This window comes from Mytilus galloprovincialis, chromosome 9, assembly GCF_965363235.1.
Source record: "Mytilus galloprovincialis chromosome 9, xbMytGall1.hap1.1, whole genome shotgun sequence".
NCBI lineage: Eukaryota > Metazoa > Mollusca > Bivalvia > Mytilida > Mytilidae > Mytilus > Mytilus galloprovincialis.
In genome coordinates this window covers 35823288-35844920 of record NC_134846.1, presented here as the reverse complement: position 1 = coordinate 35844920, position 21633 = coordinate 35823288, and the positions used below count along the sequence as shown (strand labels likewise).

The following is a 21633-nucleotide window of genomic DNA, read 5'->3' as shown; positions in this document are numbered from 1 at the left end:
CTTTTTTAAATCAGATATGCTAAATCATAAGAAAAGAAAAAGAAAAGATACACATTCAGAATCTGAAGGTAAATATAATAATAGAAAAGTGAAGATACTGTCCTGACACATTTAAAACATATAACCCGTAACACTGCTCTGATCCTGGACTTCACAAAGATATTATTGATACCTTGCTCATAGCAGTCCTGACACATTTAAAACATATAACCCGTAACACTGCTCTGATCCTGCACTTCAGAAAGATATTATGTATACCCTTTACTCATAGCAGTGCCCACACATTTAAAAACATAAAACTTATAACACTGCTCTGATCCTGCACTTCATAAAGATATTATTTATACGAGACATCTTCCATTTAAAAGTGCACCAGTGTCCGTCAAATATCTAAATGGGCTGGAATAAACTAATTACAATTCCAATAAACATTCCCAGAGTGTTTGGGGATTTGTGTGTGACATATTGAACAATGAAAAATTACTTTAAAAAGAATATGAGTAATTATTTACAATTTATTAGATAAAATTATGTTGAATTCGCAACAACTTTGACGGAATTGCGCTACCGTAATTTATGAGGTCGTATTTTAGGTCAACAACTGTCTGTAACCTATTAAAATTACGACTATTCATGTTTAAGGTATATTTCTTCATATGTCAACCAATCAATAACGGTTCTTTTTAATCACTGGATGATCATAAATATGTCAATTTTTTTTATTTGAAAATTGATCTTTTCAAAACAACCATTCTGTCAGCAATTTTGACGTCAGCAATCTTTTTTAAACACACGTGAAAAGTTGGCTATTTATAAATAACTATTCCTGCTGATTCCTGTTTTAAAAATAAACAACCACAAAGACTATAAATACGCATCAGTTGAACCATATATTTTTGTTGGCAGTATATTTATCAACATAAATAATTTTGCGATCGTCTTTTCTGTCAAAGTTAAGGACTGACGTTAGCAATGTTCAACTTTGACTTTCGGTATCATTCAGTGCAATAATAAAACAATTGCCGCTAGGGGCGCTTCAAAAATATGTCACATAACGAAATTCATGGGCGGTGATTGTCAACAAGTGACAGGTAAGCAGTAAACTTTTTATTTTTCATCTGTCTGTCAATATTTTTTGACATTAGCAAATAATGATGATTGAAACATGTTATTAAAAATATCATTTCTAACAGTTCCTGTAACCGATAATTTTACACATACCATCCTGTATACATTTATAAGAAATAAATCGCCCCGGAAGCACATGGGGAATGATTTGTGATTACGATCGTCAAATTTTGACAGATCTTAATTTTGCGATCGTCAAATTTTGACAGATCTTTTTTGCCAATTGTCATATTTTGACGGACAATACTCGTTAATTCGTCAGAATTTGACAGAAATTCTTTTGCTATCATTTTAATATGACAGACGGTCATTTTTCTAACAGACTAACAGAATAAATGGTCAAAAAGATATTCTCTTTTGACAAATTTGATTGAACTTCAGGCAATTTAAAAGTAAATGGAATGTGTTTAATAATTAATAATAATTTAAATACCCTGCACAGTTGGATACCATTCGACGGAAACTTGGGGAGGGGAACCAGAATTTAATATGATAAAAAAAATGTATCAAGCCTCAGTGGCAGATCCAGTGGGAGTTGAACCCCCTTTGTTTGACGATCAATGCATTTGAATGCATGTGAACATCAGTTTCTCAGAGAATGGAATGCTTTTGATATATTACTTAGTTACAATGTAAGTACAAAAATGTATATACTTTACATTTAATATTATACATGTTATAAATGAAAATGCTGTATTTACTATACTAAAATAGAATTCAGAATTCAATTTCTAGATGAATTATATTGAAAACTCACCACACTATTCTCTCTCACTCTCTTTTTCTATCTCTCTCTCTTCGGTGTTCAAACTGCTTTACTCTTTATCTTATATTTGTATATTTAAAAAAAAAAAAAAATTGCTTCCTAATAGAAAGATGTATTGATTAGATAATATCTATAGATTTATATATTATATATTGCTATTATATTTGTGTATATTATGTTGTAAATTGGAAGTTATAAATAATAAAAAAAAATGCATTTGAATGGGGACATACATGTGGTTTGAATTCCACCTTTTTTAAATGGCTGGATCCGCCCCTGAGTCTTCAAGGCAATTAAGAATACTTAAGTAAAATGTTGGGTTCCATAATGCCTAAAATAAAATAAAGCTTTATTTGATTGATTCGTGAGATGAAACACCACGTTCTACTCATATACAAAAATAAGATGTGGTATGATTGCCAATGAGACAACTCTAGTGCAGAGACCAACAATGGCAACATTCTACACCTGTATATATATATTTTTAGGTACTTCTTTAATTGACATGGGGGATCTTGTGAAAGTTAAAGGTAAATCTGCGCAATATAGACTAAAACTGAAAGAAGAACATCCTCTAAAATATTTACATTATCTTGAAAAACAACGCCAAAGAGCCAAAAAAACTAGAGAAAATCTAAAAAAAGAATTGAAGAAAAAAAAACCATCTGATGAAGCAAAAAAACAAAAACATCGACAATTAGAACAACAAAGGCAAAGGCAAACTAATTACATTGAAAGAAAGAAATCAGAGAATATAAACTGGAAACCAAGGGAAAAAAAGAAAGTTGCAGATACGCAAACCAGAAATGCAATAAAAAGTCGACAGCAATACAATCGTGATAAAAAAAGATTAGAAAGAAATAAAATGTCCTATCAAAAAATGATGTGGATACGAAAAAAAGACAGAGAAAGGAAAGCTGTAAAAAGAAAACATAAAGGGGAAGATGCTGATTCCAAGATCAATAAAAGAGGTAAGCAAACTAGTATTAATGCATTCAGTTCAAAACAAACAGAATGGAACGTAACTACAAAGGTAAGGACTGCATTGCTCAGAACACCAATAAAATTTGCCAAAATTGTAAAGAATTTTGTGCAAAACGCCACTCCAAGGAAGAGGAGATCGATGGAAAAAATTGGAATCAAAACTAGTAGAATTAGATTGAATGGCATCCCTACAGACCTCAATGGATCTTCAGAGGGCAAACAATTGCAAAGTCCCTTGTTGATGAAAGCAAACGATTTTTGAGAAGAACATTGAAACTTAATAGAAGAACAGTTACTAGAGTTATTTCAAAGTTGGGGAAAAGGAATGGTACCATAGTGGGTAAAGAGCGCATACCAAACTTTTACAAAAGAGAAGAAATCACAAGGATACTACCTCAAAAAAAATTTGCTACCAAAGATTGCCCTAGGTATGGTATGCAAATTTCCATGAAAGCAGCTCATTTAAAATACCTGGCAGAAAATCATGCAAAGCCTGTTAGCCTAGGAAAATTTGCAGCTCTAAGACTTAAAAATGTACGTATACTGTGTCAACATCAGATACAAACTTTTGGTATTTAGCAGGACTGTGAAAGATTCCAGCAAAAAGAAAACAGGTGAAAAGGATATTTTGGATATACTTTTATGCAGTAATTCTGACAACGATCACTTTCATAAGTTCCAGTGTATTAATAGTGAATGTTCAATATGTAATAACTACAATAGGACACTCCAGCTATGAAGTTGAAGTCCAATCAACTTGAAACTTAGTACACATGTTCCCCATGATATGATCTTTCTAATTTTAATGCCAAATTATAGTTTTGACCCAAATTTCATGGTCCACTCAACATAGAAAATGATAGTGCGAAGCTCAGGTTAAAGTTTTTGGTCAAGGTAGTTTTTGATGAAGTTAAAGTTACATCAACTTGAAACTTAATACACATGTTCCCTATGATATGATCTTTCTAATTTTAATTCCAAATTAAAGTTTCGACCCCAATTTTTACAGTCCACTGAACATAGAAAATGATAGAGGGAGTGGGGCAAACGTGTACTATGAACACATTCTTGTTAAGCAAGGGTTCCGGGCAATTATCTGGCAAAAACCATACATCTTTGTATGCTCAGTACTCTGATGAATTTGATCCATCCGCAGTCTTAACACCAACAGTTTAAAGAAGGATATATTGCAAAGAACTCATGGAAATAGTAAAACCTGGCAGATACATGGGGATTTGGCAGATGTTTTGTTTGGCATCTGTTTTAAAATCAAAAGTCAGATCAGTGTATTCCCTCTATGGCAGTGGAATGGTTCGAGAAGATCTGAACCGCATCATTTTCCCAAGAGATATTAGCGTTTGTCTTGAGAATGAAATCTGTATTGTGTGGTCTCACATACATGGCTGCAATTTTGTGGTAACTCAATTCGGGAAATTGATGTTGTGATGGACTCTGAGTCAGAATCTGAAGAAAACTGGAATGTTGGAGTGGCTGAAATCCTGGACCATCTGGAGGATACTGAAGGCAAACCATTGCTTGATATAAGTCTTGAATTCTGAGGTTAGATATACATATTTAACTAGGAAGAAAAACAGATGTAGGGTACATTTTGTAAACTTCAATGAGACAGCAACGCAACAACAAAACCAATACCAAATGGGGCTTTTTATAGAAGATGACTACTGTGGATGCATTATTATTCATGGGATACCAAATTTTGAGGGTATCTAAGTAAAAAACAAATTTAAATGTTAACCGCGTCACAAACTTTCTATAAGGTTGTATGTAGACTTTTGTTAAACCATGAAATTTGGTATCCACGAAAAATAAATGAATCCACAATAACTGAGTATACTGTATGGGGTTTTATCATTGTTGAAGGCTGTACATTGACCTATAATTGCCAATTTTCACTGATTTGAACTCTTGTGAATAGTTGTCTCATTGGCTATCATACCCCTATATCTCTTTTTTTAATACAGAGGATACAAATGCATGTCAACACGAGAAACTGTTGTAACAGAACAAATTTACAAGAACAGGTACACAAAAGAAGAGTTTTGTCTATATGTTTACAAAATCATTGATTAATCAGTAGAGTAGCACATAACTATACATAAAATTGAGAATGGAAATGGGGAATGTGCCAAAGAGACAACAACCCGACCATAGAGCAGACAACAGCAGAAGGTCATCAACAGGTCTTCAATGCAACGAGAAATTCTCGCACCCGGAGGCACCCTTAAGCTGGCCCCTAAACAAATATATACTGGTTCAGTGATAATGAACACCATACTAAACTCCAAATTATACACAAGAAACAAAAAATTAAAATAATACAAGACTAACAAAGGCCAGAGGCTCCTGACTTGGGATATTAACTTAACCAATGTTGTACATGTAGCAACCATAGTTCTAATGCTAGCTAAATATTTATAAAAATAAGGTGTGATAGTAAGTAAATTGCATATTTCTTCTATGTTACTTCCTGTTTAGATAATTATAAAACAAGTGACAAATTATATATAGTGTAAATCAATGATATTAATTTATATAAATATAGTGTTATAAATGCAAATGATTTTAGTCAATAATTTTTTTTCTTTACAGGTTAAGTTTTCAAGAATGGGCCTCAGAAGATCTTGGACTAACTACATGGACAATGAAGAAAACAAATTTCTGTTAATAATTTTTGTTATAATTATATCATTAAATTGGATTCAATGAAAACTGTGTAGATCTTGTTCTGAATTTTTTTTTAAATATATGTATTATACATGTTATAGGCTAAAAACTTGTAACTACTTGATATTCATTTTAGTAACCAGTGATTGTGAGGAAGATTTGACGGAAACATTTAACAAGCTTTTTCAGACCAGTTGCTCTTTTCACAAAAGTCTTACGACTAAAATTGATTTTCAGTTATACTGAAAGGTTAACGATTTAGAAGTACTTTTTCAAGTAAGATTTTTTGTGAAATGAGTTGCAGAAACTTCTTTAATACGGTACTTAGCAAATTAAGTTATTTTATTTCATGATATAAAGAACAAAAAAATATGTTCCGACAAAATGGACTTCATCTGAAGCCACCCAATTTTTACAGGGTCTTTGTCTTTAGTTCTTTAGTATTGAGTGTCAATTGTTTGTTGTTGTATATTTTCATTGTCCCTGAGATTGTCTTCCTATTGTTTGGTTACTAATTGCTTTACGCCTCAGCATAACCTTCTTTTTGACACTTCGGCTGTGAATTTTATGCTTGCGAATAGCATTTTGTACCTCTTTTATGTTAGCAAAGAGCATTCCGTAACATATTATGATAGCTAATATCAATCTGTCAACATTTTATGTTATTGAATATTGTTCTGTCAGTACTTTAAGTTAGCAAAAAATATTCCGTCAATATTTTATGTCAACAACTTTTTATCCGTCAAATGCTGACATTAGCACTGCATTTGTCAGTCAAAAAATGACATTAGCAATATACAAAAAATCAATCTTTTTCACTTGTACCAAAATCTCTATTTATGATGGATTGTTATATAGCTTATCTATAGAAGAAAAAAAACGAACTTTACTCAACTTTAAGCAAAACTATCAGAGTTTAATGGCATAAATGTTCATTTATATTTGTTGCTAATGTCATAAATTCTGTCAAAATGTCTGTCAAAAATGACTTTAGGAATAATTTTTTTAATTTGTTAAATAAAAGATTATTATTAGGGGAATACATTTCTTTTTGCATATTTTGATAGTGTACTTTATTTTCTACTAATTTGCCAAAAAAATAGTAAAAAAAGTTAACAAAAAATTTTTATTTTCAAGGTAGTTGTTGATGCACTTTTAAATGGAAAATGTCAGCACTCTGATCCTGCACTTCAGAAAGAAATTATTTATACCTTGCTCATATTATTGAATGTCAGTACTTTAAGTTAGCAAAAGATATTCCGTCAATATTTTATGTTAGCAACTTTTTGTCCGTCAAATGCTGACATTAGCACTGCATTTGTCAGTCAAAAAATGACATTAGCAATATACAAAAATCAATCTTTTTCAAGATTGATGATTACAATGGATTTATGACAAAATGTATGGTCAATTTTCATAACATTCTGTAAATTCAGAAATTATTGACAGGTTTTATTGATGCAAATAATGCAAAATAAACTTGATGATTATCATAATACTTGTAATATATATATATGAACTCACGGTCATAAAACTTTCGAGCATGATTTTTGTACTCAGACTCGAAAATCAACCAATCAAATTGCTGGATTTCATGTTTCGAGCATGATTTTTGTGCTCCGAGTACTGAGCAAAGTTTTATGCCTTCAAGGCCTGATAACTGAAACAAATATCTGTATAAAGATTTTCTGAAACAGCAATGACTTATCTTGCATTCTTGTCCATTCGCTCAAATGCAATGATTTCTAAATTTACAGTGGTTAGATTCTTCCAAAATGTTGTATAATTTTGTTTTTGTTTTTTGAAATGCCAAATGTAGGCTTGCATTTTTGATATAGATTGACCTTGATAAAGGTTGTTTAATATTTGAATATTAAATGAAAATGTAGAATTCATCATTGAGACATTAAAACCAAACTTTCAATAGAAAATATTGTATGCATATTCAGAACAAGAATAAATTTACTATAAATACAAAAGATAGGTTATGTAAGAAATAATATTTAGTTGCTCACAGTAACATATTATTTTCTCTTGCAATACACTATATCATTTTATTTATTGCACAGAGTTTATTCAATTTAAAGAATATATACTATAGTGACTATACATGTCATAAACATAGCAGCATCTACATATATATACGAATGTGACTAATTTAATTCGACATAACTGCGCTCACCTTCAACACTAATACATTTAAATGCCAAACTTTATGTAGTAACATAAAAACCTACTCGTAAAAAACAGCCAAAACATTTATTGTGCCTTATGCACCTAAAATCAAACTTTATAAATAATATGTACTGTTGCAGAACTAGTTATACAGAACTAGTTATAACTGGTTCCCATCTATATATTTTTACTACAAATAGCAAACAGGAAAGACCCAATTTCAAATGAAATGAAATATACATATGTATTTAGCTGTGTATCACCTTCACTGGTGATCCAATGGATGGATGTGTAGTAGAGTTGTCATTTGTTTAAACGTACATAAATATAATATATGTAGGGACCAGAAATTATTGTATTGGTTGTCATATCTTTTCTTTTCTTTTTTTTTCACACAGAATTTAGTTTGATGAAAAGACCAGCAGCTGCAGGTAAATATAATTATAAAAATACATATTTGCTCTACTACTGTAAATTCTTTAATAATCGTTGGATACCAATTTTCGTGGATTCCGTGGGTACAAATCAACAACCAATTCAAATGTTCAACGAATTACGAATGTATGCAGTCTTTGCCAAAACAACGAAATTAAGTATCAAGGAATCTGCAACTTTTCCTCAAACCACAAAAATTGGTAATCTCACAACAATAAATAAATCCACAGTATAAGCAAACCTGTACACATTTTGATTATTTTTCTGCCATACTAATACCTATTCTTCACGAAAACTATTATGTAGGAATTGATTTTTTTTGCTATATTGGTCTCATCATGTTCTCCACAAAAACCATTTGGGAGAAATTAGTTATGTTTCTGCCGTACTATTCTATTCCTATTTTCACTAAAACCATTGTTGAAGAATTAATTAAGTTTCTGCTATACTGATGTAATTCTGTTTTTCCTAGAAATTATTTTTTGCCTTACTTTTCTATTCCTATTCATCACAAAATCAATTGTTGAAGTATTAATTATGTATCAGTCATACTGTTTTACTCTTGTTCTTCATAAAACCATTGTGTAGGAATCTATTTTTTTTTATTTTTTTTTTTTGCCATCCTGCACATGTTCTATTCCTATACTTCACTAAAAACAATTATGGAAGAATTAATAGATCCTTCATAAAACAAGTTCCAAGTATAAGAAATATTCGGAATTTTTTCCCATTGAAGAAATACAAATGTATTACAGTATTTGTTCCTTAGGGAACAAAGGGTATGGAATATTTGTTCCAATACAAACAGATATTATGACATATATGTTTATATACAAAGTTTCCAGGGGAACAAATATATGTTGGCACTGCAAGCAAAGACATTTATGGATCAACATACAGATTTCAACAATAAACAAAACTATTATACATTGCATACATTTCAAGCTCTGTATTGACCAGAAATCATCATATTTGTTGTATTTCTCTTACTACTTTTTTCCATAGTTACAAATCTTATACAGAAACCAGCAGACGTTTTACCAGAAACTAAAGGTAAATATAACTATAAAAAAATGAAATTGAGAATGGAAATGGGAAAGTATCAAAGAGACAACAACTTGACCAAAGAGCAGATAACAGCCAAACCTCATATAATGTATGGTTATAATAACAGATCCCACACATTTAAAAACATACAAATTGTGGTGTCAGATGATCTTTTCATGCTCTTTAAAAAAAACATTGTAGAAAAATTAATTATTTTCCATTACACATTGAAGATCCTTCAAAATGATATATGACTATGTATTAGATGTCAAAATTCAATAATGTTGTCAAATGTTGGCATTCCTCTGAATTTTCTATTGTGATGTCATGAAAATAGGCCACCATGTCTGGTGATGTCATACTGAAGGAACACAACTTTCTGTAGATCATTCTAATAGAAGGATTGAAATTGTCTATATTTTGTCATTAGAGAAACAGATTTCACCACCAAATATCATATTACACATGATGTAGTCGTACAATCTATTTTATACAAATATGAATGTAATTTATACAGCCATCATGCTTACGCTTTCTTTTACTTTTTTTGCTAGTAACAAATGTTATACAGAAAACAGCAGAAGTTTTACCAGAAACTAAAGGTAACTATGTCTATAAAAAACTATTTCTTGGTTATAATAGAAGATCTCACACATTTAAAAACCTACATTGAACTAATAATTCAACTTTCGGTGGCCTATAGTGTTACCGTTCCACGTCAGTAGAATCTAGAGTTGTAACATGATATATTAGGCATGAAGATGGAATTGATTGCAGATTTGCTAAATAACTGTCTTAACCCTTTCCTCCATTGATTTATATTTTTCCATACTTGATTGACATAGGAATAAAAAAAATCTTCAGGTTTAAAGTATTAATGCATGGTGAAAACGAATATTTCATCAACGAAATTCCAGTCAGATCTTCTTATGAATATCCTTTTTATATTAGATACAAATTTGATTATGTCCGATAAAGTTTTTTCTTAGGTAAGACATTTCAACTGAGGCACTACACAGGCATCAAAAGGCGTCTTTATGAAAGACAGGGTTAAAGGACAACTCTGCGATAGATCCATCCTTTGGTATAATTTTTTGCAAATTTAACTTTGTAACGTTGATATCAACAGTAATTATGGAAGCTGGCTTGTCATGTTTTGGATTTTTTGACAGATTTTCGGAATCCTCTGGTTTTATCCATTTGAATGCCTGGAAAAAATTTGCCCGGTGACCCCCATTTTTCTTTCTATAAATCTTTTACATGTATAATGATAAGCAACCTGTAAAAGTCTTATAAAATTTTAATTACTTTTTAACAGTTTTTGAGAACTTTAACTTGTCAATGATAAAGCTATGAAAAGTCAAGAGAGAATATTTTCCCGCCAAAATTTCAATGGCATATATCTCTAAAACAAGCACGGCGACCTATATATTTTTTTTGCTCTTTGGATTCCTTTAATAACCCCCTATCTATATAAACTAGTGTTTTGAAAAGTTAATTACTTTGAAACTGAGAAGCGAACTCCCTTATGTGTATAATATATGTATTTCAGCTGTGTGTCACTTACACTGGTGATCCAATCGATAGATCTGTTGTAGAGTTGTCATTTGTTCAGACTTACATATATAAAGTATATATATTGACCAGAAATTATCATATTTGTTTTCATATCTTTTCTTCTATTTTTTTTTTATATAGAATTTGGTCTGACGAAAAAACAAGCAATAGCAGGTAAATATAGTTATAAAGATATAATTGTTCTATTTGCAGAGCTGAACACATTTTATTTTTAAAATGTATCAAAATCATATTTAGAATGACAGATATGTGTTCCAAATATTTGTTTTTAATAGTTTGGCCTTTTTAAAGGACCTGTATTATTGAAACTAAAGTATAAATAAGAATGCATAATTTAACATTGAGACAGAAACCAAGCTTTCAATCATTATGGCAAATATTATGTTCATATTCTGGAAAAAGACAAACAATATTAGGTACTGTTTTGGGGAATTAATGGATCCTTCATAATACAATTTCTGAGTAAAAGAAATATTTTGAAATATTTTTCCATGTAATAAAGTGCATACGACATTGTGCCAACAGAAACAGATATTATGACATTGTTTATAATAAATTTTCCAGGGGAAAAAATAAATTTTGACACTGCTAGCAAAGACATTTAGATGTCAAAATTCAGTTCAACAATATACAAAACTCTGTACAATGCATACATTTCGAGCTCTGTATTAACCAGAAATCATTATATTTGTTGTCTTATGGTTTCTTTTACTTTTTTTCATAGTAATATGTCAAATAATGAACACAGCAGAAGATTTATCAAAAACTGGAGGTAAATAATATTTAAAAAAACTACTGTATGAGATCTCACACATTTAAAAGCATATAATATGTGGCGATGATCTTTTCATGTTTCTCAAAATAAAAACATTGTAGAAAATTGATTGTTTTCCTTCAAACATTGAAGATCCTTCAAAATGATATATGATTATGTATTAGATGTAAAATTCAATTATGACATCAAATTTTCTTGCATTCCTTTGAATTTTCTATTGTTAAGTCATGAAAATAGGCCACCATGTCTGATGATGACAAACTGAAGGAACACAATTTTCTGTAGATCATTCTAATAGAAAGATAAAAATTGTCTGTATATTGTCTAAAAATCATTAGTGAAACAGATTCAACCACCAAATATCCTATCACATTTGATGCAAAGAGGGTGCAGCACTTTTAAATGTAAATATATTTAAAAAGCAAAAGATTTTGTGCAATTTCGATACCATAATTCATGCACATGATCAAACAAATGATACCAAACTATTTTAATAATTTTTAATTAAGGTTCATTGTGAAATCATTGAATAATTCTATAGTGTGTATCAATGCTATTTTATAACAAACTCCCTACTATAAAGTATTGTACAAATTATATATGTGAATTTTAGTCAAATTTTGTACAAATTGAAATTTGTACCTAAGCACTTTTTAATCATGATTTGTACAAAATGTTAACTTGTACACAACATATAAAAAAGGACATATGGTATGATTGCCAATCGGCTAATAAATAGAAGGACCTTAGTTTCTGATGAATTAGAAACACTTTGAAATGAAATATTATCAGAGCTATGCAAAAAATTATTTCATGTTGTTTTTATATTGTAGGACAAAAGAAATTCGATACATTTGTTGGGGTTCCATTCAAAATAAGAAGTAAGTTCCTTATAAATACAACACAAATTAACTTTAAGGATATACTTAGGTCAGGTTTAGGAATTTGTGTCAGATGTTCAGACTAATTGTTTTAATGCCCCAACTGGGGATTAAGTTTTACCCTTTTCCATCTGTATGTACGTCCTAAAATTGGTTTCCAAACCAAATGTTATGAAACTTATACACAATGCTTATTACCACAAAACACAGATCAAGTTGGAATTTTGGTACCGTCAGTATAACAGTTTAAGAGTAATGCTTCTCTATAAATTGAAAAATTGCTAAAAATTTAGTTTCTGTTCTCTCACTCAAGTTTGCCTAAATCAAATGTTATGAAACTTATACACAATTGCCTATGACCCCAAAACACAGATCAAGTTAGAATTTCGGTAGCATCACTTAAATGGTTCTAGAGTTATGCTCCTTTATAAATGGAAAAATTTCTAAGTTTTTAGTTTCTGTTCTCAAACTTTAAGTTTGCCTCAACCAATTATTATGAAACTTATGCACAATAACTATACTATTACCACAAAATACAGATTAATTTGAATTTTACTTGGGTCACTGTAACCATTTTCGAGTTATGCCCCTTTATAAATGGAAAAAAATAAAAAATGTTTAATTTCCGTTCTCTAACATGTTGCCTCAACCAAATGTTATGAAACTTGTACACAATGCTTATAACCTTAAGTTTGCTCAGCCAAACATTATGAAACTTATACACATTACTTATGACCACAAAACTCAAATCAAGTGCAATATGGGTTTTTGTTCTCAGTAATGTCCCTTTATGATGTTCAGTGTTCTAGCTAGGCCATTTTCAGAGGGCGCAGCACCCGCCCTTTCCCAAGTGCTGCCCTGTGCTTTTTTTAGTTTCCAGGGCGCCCTGCCTATTTTGAAGATCGATTGTATATTATTTTGTTCTAATTGATATGATCCGCTAATTACTAAATTTAACCTGGCGAAAAGTTTATGACTTTGTTTACGATCCCAAGCTAATCAACGGTTACAACTGATGTCATAATCTGTTGTTAAAGGTAATCTGTTTATCAGATGGGTCATTAATGATCTTCAACATTAATTCATTCAAATAGAATCAGTCAGTCAGCAATAATCTGTGAGGAAATATCCATACAACAACTTGGGCACAATTTGCATTGTTTACCGTAGTTTCATGGAGAAAACGTAATGCCAGAAAGTTGAAAACCACAAACAACTCATGGAAGACTTTGTTTTACTTGTTCTTCGTGAAATAAATATCAAATTCAGACCTTTGTCATTGACTGCCCTAATTTTTAGCTCACCTGGCCCAAAGGGCCAAGTGAGCTTTTCCCATCACTTTGCGTCCGGCATCCGTTGTCGTCCGTCGTCGTTGTTAACTTTTACAAAAATCTTCTCCTCTGAAACTACTGGGCCAAGTTTTACCAAACTTGGCCACAATCATCATTGGGGTATTTAGTTTAAAAAATGTGTCCGGTGACCCGGTGTCATATGGTATTTTGAACCCCATGGTAAATTGACCCCGGGGTCAAAATACCGCTATGGTAAATTGAACCCCCCCATGGTAAATGGAAAATTGAACCCCCATGGTAAATTGAACCCCCCTGTTTTTTTCATCCTCGATGAATATTAGAACATTTTACAGTATTCTAAAGCTTATCATAGATTAAAAAATCATTCATACAAGAAGGGGAGGTACATTTTCCATGCTTAATTAAAAGAAATATCTTTGCTTGGTATAAGTGCTCTGAAATCTTTACCAACAAAATGTCATTCAAAATACTTATTGACACATTATAACTAGACCATATGTAGCTTGAATGCTTTAATTATTTGTAATTATAACATATGTATATATATATATATAAGGGTAGTTTTGATTTTCCATGGTAAAAAAGGGGGAGGGGGTCAAAATACCATGGTAAAGTAGAATTTTAAAAATATCTTTTCCAGCAAGTTTAATACATACAAACTACTTAGTGGTGTATTCTTACTACATAAAAGAGTTCAAATTGCCAGAATTTCTGAAATTAAAGGCCTAGAGTAGGGGGTTCAATATACCGCAGGGGGGTCAAAATACCATGGCAAAGTAAAATTTTCAAAATATCTTTTCCAGCAAGTTTAATACATACAAACTACTTATTGGTGTATTCTTACTACATAAAAGAGTTCAAATTGCCAGAATTTCTGAAATTAAAAGCCTAGAGTAGGGGGTTCAATATACCGCAGGGGGGTCAAAATACCATGGCAAAGTAAAATTTTCAAAATATCTTTTCCAGCAAGTTTAATACATACAAACTACTTATTGGTGTATTCTTACTACATAAAAGAGTTCAAATTGCCAGAATTTCTGAAATTAAAGGCCTAGAGAAGGGGGTTCAATATACCGCAGGGGGGACAAAATACCATGGCAAAGTAAAATTTTCAAAATATCTTTTCCAGCAAGTTTAATACATACAAGCTACTTATTGGTGTATTCTTACTACATAAAAGAATTCAAATTGCCAGAATTTCTGAAATTAAAGGCCTAGAGTAGGGGGTTCAATATACCGCAGGGGGGTCAAAATACCATGGCAAAGTAAAATTTTCAAAATATCTTTTCCAGCAAGTTTAATACATACAAACTACTTATTGGTGTATTCTTACTACATAAAAGAGTTCAAATTGCCAAAATTTCTGAAATTAAAGGCCTAGAGTAGGGGGTACAATATACCGCAGGGGGGGGGGGGGGGGGGGCAAAATACCATGGCAAAGTAAAATTTTCAAAATATCTTTTCCAGTAAGTTTAATACATACAAACTAATTATTGGTGTATTCTCACTACATAAAAGAGTTCAAATTGCCAGAATTTCTGAAATTAAAAGCCTCGAGTAGGGGGTTCAATATACCGCAGGGGGGTCAAAATACCATGGCAAAGTAAAATTTTCAAAATATCTTTTCCAGCAAGTTTAATACATACAAACTACTTATTGGTGTATTCTTACTACATAAAAGAGTTCAAATTGCCAGAATTTCTGAAATAAAAGGCCTAGAGTAGGGGGTTCAATATACCGCAGGGGGGTCAAAATACCATGGCAAAGTAAAATTTTCAAAATATCTTTTCCAGCAAGTTTAATACATACAAATTACTTATTGGTGTATTGTTACTACATAAAAGAGTTCAAATTGCCAGAATTTCTGAAATAAAAGTCCTAGAGTAGGGGTTCAATATACCGCAGGGGGGTCAAAATACCATGGCAAAGTAAAATTTTCAAAATATCTTTTCCAGCAAGTTTAATACATACAAACTACTTATTAGTGTATTCTAACTACATAAAAAAGTTCAAATTGCCAGAATTTCTGAAATTAAAGGCCTAAGGTAGGGGGTTCAATAGCCATGGTATTTTGACCCCCCTGCGGTATATTGAACCCCCTACAATAGACATTGAATTTCAAAAATTCAAGCTATTCTAACTTCATTACATAGTTATAATACTCCAATAAGTAGTTTGTATAGATTTGATATACTGGAAAAGATATTTTGAAAATTTTACTTAGCCATGGTATTTTGACCCCCCTGCGGTATATTGAACCCCCTACTATAGACCTTGAATTTCAAAAATTCAAGCTATTCTAACTCCTTAACATAGTTATAATACTCCAATAAGTAGTTTCTATAGATTTGATATACTGGAAAAGATGTTTTGAAAATTTTACTTAGCCATGGTATTTTGACCCCCCTGCGGTATATTGAACCCCCTACTATAGACCTTGAATTTCAAAAATTCAAGCTATTCTAACTCCTTAACATAGTTATAATACTCCAATAAGTAGTTTGTATGTATTTAATAAATTGGAAAAGATATTTTGAAAATTTTACTTAGCCATGGTATTTTGACCCCCCTGCGGTATATTGAACCCCCTACAATAGACATTGAATTTCAAAAATTCAAGCTATTCTAACTTCATTACATAGTTATAATACTCCAATAAGTAGTTTGTATAGATTTGATATACTGGAAAAGATATTTTGAAAATTTTACTTAGCCATGGTATTTTGACCCCCCTGCGGTATATTGAACCCCCTACTATAGACCTTGAATTTCAAAAATTCAAGCTATTCTAACTCCTTAACATAGTTATAATACTCCAATAAGTAGTTTCTATAGATTTGATATACTGGAAAAGATGTTTTGAAAATTTTACTTAGCCATGGTATTTTGACCCCCCTGCGGTATATTGAACCCCCTACTATAGACCTTGAATTTCAAAAATTCAAGCTATTCTAACTCCATAACATAGTTATAATACTCCAATAAGTAGTTTGTATGTATTTAATATACTGGAAAAGATATTTTGAAAATTTTACTTAGCCATGGTATTTTGACCCCCCTGCGGTATATTGAACCCCCTACTATAGACCTTGAATTTCAAAAATTCAAGCTATTCTAACTCCTTAATATAGTTATAATACTCCAATAAGTAGTTTCTATAGATTTGATATACTGGAAAAGATGTTTTGAAAATTTTACTTAGCCATGGTATTTTGACCCCCCTGCGGTATATTGAACCCCCTACTATAGACCTTGAATTTCAAAAATTCAAGCTATTCTAACTCCATAACATAGTTATAATACTCCAATAAGTAGTTTGTATGTATTTAATATACTGGAAAAGATATTTTGAAAATTTTACTTAGCCATGGTATTTTGACCCCCCTGCGGTATATTGAACCCCCTACTATAGACCTTGAATTTCAAAAATTCAAGCTATTCTAACTTCATTACATAGTTATAATACTCCAATAAGTAGTTTGTATAGATTTGATATACTGGAAAAGATATTTTGAAAATTTTACTTAGCCATGGTATTTTGACCCCCCTGCGGTATATTGAACCCCTTACTATAGACCTTGAATTTCAAAAATTCAAGCTATTCTAACTCCATAACATAGTTATAATACTCCAATAAGTAGTTTCTATAGATTTGATATACTGGAAAAGATGTTTTGAAAATTTTACTTAGCCATGGTATTTTGACCCCCCTGCGGTATATTGAACCCCCTACTATAGACCTTGAATTTCAAAAATTCAAGCTATTCTAACTCCATAACATAGTTATAATACTCCAATAAGTAGTTTGTATAGATTTGATATTCTGGAAAAGATGTTTTGAAAATTTTACTTAGCCATGGTATTTTGACCCCCCTGCGGTATATTGAACCCCCTACTATAGACCTTGAATTTCAAAAATTCAAGCTATTCTAACTCCATAACATAGTTATAATACTCCAATAAGTAGTTTCTATAGATTTGATATACTGGAAAAGATGTTTTGAAAATTTTACTTAGCCATGGTATTTTGACCCCCCTGCGGTATATTGAACCCCCTACTATAGACCTTGAATTTCAAAAATTCAAGCTATTCTAACTCCATAACATAGTTATAATACTCCAATAAGTAGTTTGTATAGATTTGATATACTGGAAAAGATGTTTTGAAAATTTTACTTAGCCGTGGTATTTTGACCCCCCTGCGGTATATTGAACCCCCTACTATAGACCTTGAATTTCAAAAATTCAAGCTATTCTAACTCCATAACATAGTTATAATACTCCAATAAGTAGTTTGTATAGATTTGATATACTGGAAAAGATGTTTTGAAAATTTTACTTAGCCATGGTATTTTGACCCCCCTGCGGTATATTGAACCCCCTACTATAGACCTTGAATTTCAAAAATTCAAGCTATTCTAACTCCATAACATAGTTATAATACTCCAATAAGTAGTTTCTATAGATTTGATATACTGGAAAAGATGTTTTGAAAATTTTACTTAGCCATGGTATTTTGACCCCCCTGCGGTATATTGAACCCCCTACTATAGACCTTGAATTTCAAAAATTCAAGCTATTCTAACTCCATAACATAGTTATAATACTCCAATAAGTAGTTTGTATAGATTTGATATACTGGAAAAGATGTTTTGAAAATTTTACTTAGCCGTGGTATTTTGACCCCCCTGCGGTATATTGAACCCCCTACTATAGACCTTGAATTTCAAAAATTCAAGCTATTCTAACTCCATAACATAGTTATAATACTCCAATAAGTAGTTTGTATAGATTTGATATACTGGAAAAGATGTTTTGAAAATTTTACTTAGCCATGGTATTTTGACCCCCCTGCGGTATATTGAACCCCCTACTATAGACCTTGAATTTCAAAAATTCAAGCTATTCTAACTCCATAACATAGTTATAATACTCCAATAAGTAGTTTGTATAGATTTGATATACTGGAAAAGATGCTTTGAAAATTTTACTTAGCCATGGTATTTTGACCCCCCTGCGGTATATTGAACCCCCTACTATAGACCTTGAATTTCAAAAATTCAAGCTATTCTAACTTCATTACATAGTTATAATACTCCAATAAGTAGTTTGTATGTATTTAATATACTGGAAAAGATATTTTGAAAATTTTACTTAGCCATGGTATTTTGACCCCCCTGCGGTATATTGAACCCCCTACTATAGACCTTGAATTTCAAAAATTCAAGCTATTCTAACTCCATAACATAGTTATAATACTCCAATAAGTAGTTTGTATAGATTTGATATACTGGAAAAGATGTTTTGAAAATTTTACTTAGCCGTGGTATTTTGACCCCCCTGCGGTATATTGAACCCCCTACTATAGACCTTGAATTTCAAAAATTCAAGCTATTCTAACTCCTTAACATAGTTATAATACTCCAATAAGTAGTTTGTATGTATTTAATAAACTGGAAAAGATATTTTGAAAATTTTGCTTAGCCATGGTATTTTGACCCCCCTGCGGTATATTGAACCCCCTACTTAAAACCACAAATTAAAAAAAATGATAGCCAATAAATTGTAAATTAGATTATCTGCAATACTATTTATCAAAAACAGGGGGGTTCAATGTACCGCAGGGGGGTTCAAAATACCATATGTGAAAAATGACCCCGGGGTCAAAATACCATGCGGTATAATGACCCCGGGGTCATTTTACCGCATGGTATTTTGACCCCGGGTTCACTTTTTAGGGGGTTCAAAATACCATATGACACCGGCCAACCAACCAAGATGGCCGCCATGGCTAAAAATAGAACATAGGGGTAAAATGCAGTTTTTGGCTTATAACTCAAAAACCAAACAATTTAGAGCAAATCTGACGGGGTAAAATTGTTTATCAGGTCAAGATCTATCTGCCCTGAAATTTTCAGATGAATCGGACAACCTGTTGTTGGGTTGCTGCCCCTGAATTGGTAATTTTAAGGAAATTTTACTGCTTTTGGTTATTATCTTGAATATTATTATAGATAGAGATAAACTGTAAACAGCAATAATGTTCAGCAAAGTAAGATTTACAAATAAGTCAACATGACCGAAATGGTCAGTTGACCCCTTTAGGAGTTATTGCCCTTTATAGTCAATTTTTAACCATTTTTCGTAAATCTTAATAATCTTCTACAAAAATCTTCTCCTCTGAAACTGCTGAGCCAAATTAATCCAAACTTGGCCACAATCATCATTGGGGTATCTTGTTTTAAAAGTGTGTGGCGTGACCCTGCCAATCAACCAAGATGGCCACCATGGCTAAAAATAGAACATAGGGGTAAAATGTAGATTTTGGCTTATAACTCTAAAACCAAAGCATTTAGAGCAAATCTGACACGAGGTTAAATAATCTTTTAGGTCAAGATCTATCTGCTTTGAAATTTTCAGACAAATCGGACAACCCGTTGTTGGGTTGCTGCCCCTGAATTAGTAATTTTAAGGAAATTTTGCAGTTTTTGCTTATTATCTTGAATATTATTATAGATAGAGATAAACTGTAAACAGCAATAATGTTCAGCAAAGTAAGATTTACAAATAAGTCAGCATGACCAAAATGGTCAGTTGACCCCTGAAGGAGTTATTGCCCTTTATAGTCAATTTTTAACCATTTTTTCGTAATCTTTTACAAAAATATTCTCCTCTGAAACTACTGGGCCAAATTTAACCAAACTTGGCCACAATCATCATTTGGGTATCTAGTTTTAAAAATGTGTGATGTGACCCTGCCAACCAACCAAGATGGCCACCATGGCTAAAAATAGAACATAGAGGTGAAATGTAGATTTTGGCTTATATCTCTGAAACCAAAGCATTTAGAGCAAATCTGACAGGAATAAATTGTTTATCAGGTCAAGATCTATCGGCCCTGAAATTTTCAGACAAAACAGACAACCTGTTGTTGGGTTGCTGCCCCAGAATTAGTAATTTTAAGGAAATTTTACAGTTTTTGGTTATTATCTTGAATATTATAATAGATAGGGATAAACTGTAAACAGCAATAATGTTCAGCAAAGTAAGATCTACAAATAAGTCACATGACCAAAATTGTCAGTTTACCCCTTAAGGAGTTATTGCCTTTTATAGTCATTTTTTAACAATTTTCATAAATTTTTGTAAATTTTTAGAATATATTTTCTACTGTAATTACTGGGCCAAGTTCATTATAGACATTGATAATTGTAGCAAGAAGCATGTCCAGTAAAGTAAGATCTACAAACACATCATGATCACAAAAACACAATTTTGTCATGAATTTATCTGTGTCCATTGTTTAATATGCACATAGACCAAGGTGAGCGACACAGGCTCTTGAGAGCCTCTAGTTTATACGAAAATAACAAAATCGGCCACCATATTGTTGATCATACTGTTAAAGTACTTTAATTCGCGGGTATCAATTTTCGTGGTTTGAGCAATATTTAGATGTTCGTGAGTTCTCTAAAAAAAACACGAAAAATTAAAGCCTTTAGAAAAGAAGGTTACAACTAGTCTGGATTGAAGGAAATTTCAAAGTAAACATTGACCCGCGTAAATCGTTGTGACAACACTTATTAACCCAAGGTTAAGTGATCAACTGATTAAGGACCATCAAAGGTGTTAATTAGGCCATAAACATGTCATCTAAAGAAAACAGTAACATAAACAAATGCTATAAACGTATCTTGAATTGTCAAATAATTCTTATCAAAATCAAGCCCAGCATTAAATGATTATTTCCCATATGTACGAGAACTATGAGGATATAAAATGAACACTTTATCATACAATCATATCAATACTGGACATCTGACTTTCATCGAAAAAAAATATTTCTATGAGAATTGAAAGATCAAA

At 31.5% G+C, this 21633-nt stretch overlaps 1 protein-coding gene across 1 annotated transcript in view; it reads left to right on the top strand.

Annotated features, from left to right (window-relative positions):
• Positions 1–11578, top strand: part of LOC143046543 (uncharacterized) — a 43605-nt gene extending 32027 nt beyond the window's left edge. Inside the window, exons 14-20 of the mRNA XM_076219700.1 lie at positions 15–68; positions 2383–2865; positions 8137–8169; positions 9179–9226; positions 9775–9822; positions 10919–10951; positions 11523–11578. Coding sequence (XP_076075815.1) covers positions 15–68; positions 2383–2865; positions 8137–8169; positions 9179–9226; positions 9775–9822; positions 10919–10951; positions 11523–11578 — 755 coding nt within the window. The remainder of the gene's footprint in view (positions 1–14; positions 69–2382; positions 2866–8136; positions 8170–9178; positions 9227–9774; positions 9823–10918; positions 10952–11522) is intronic.
• The last annotated feature ends 10055 nt before the right edge of the window (positions 11579–21633 follow it).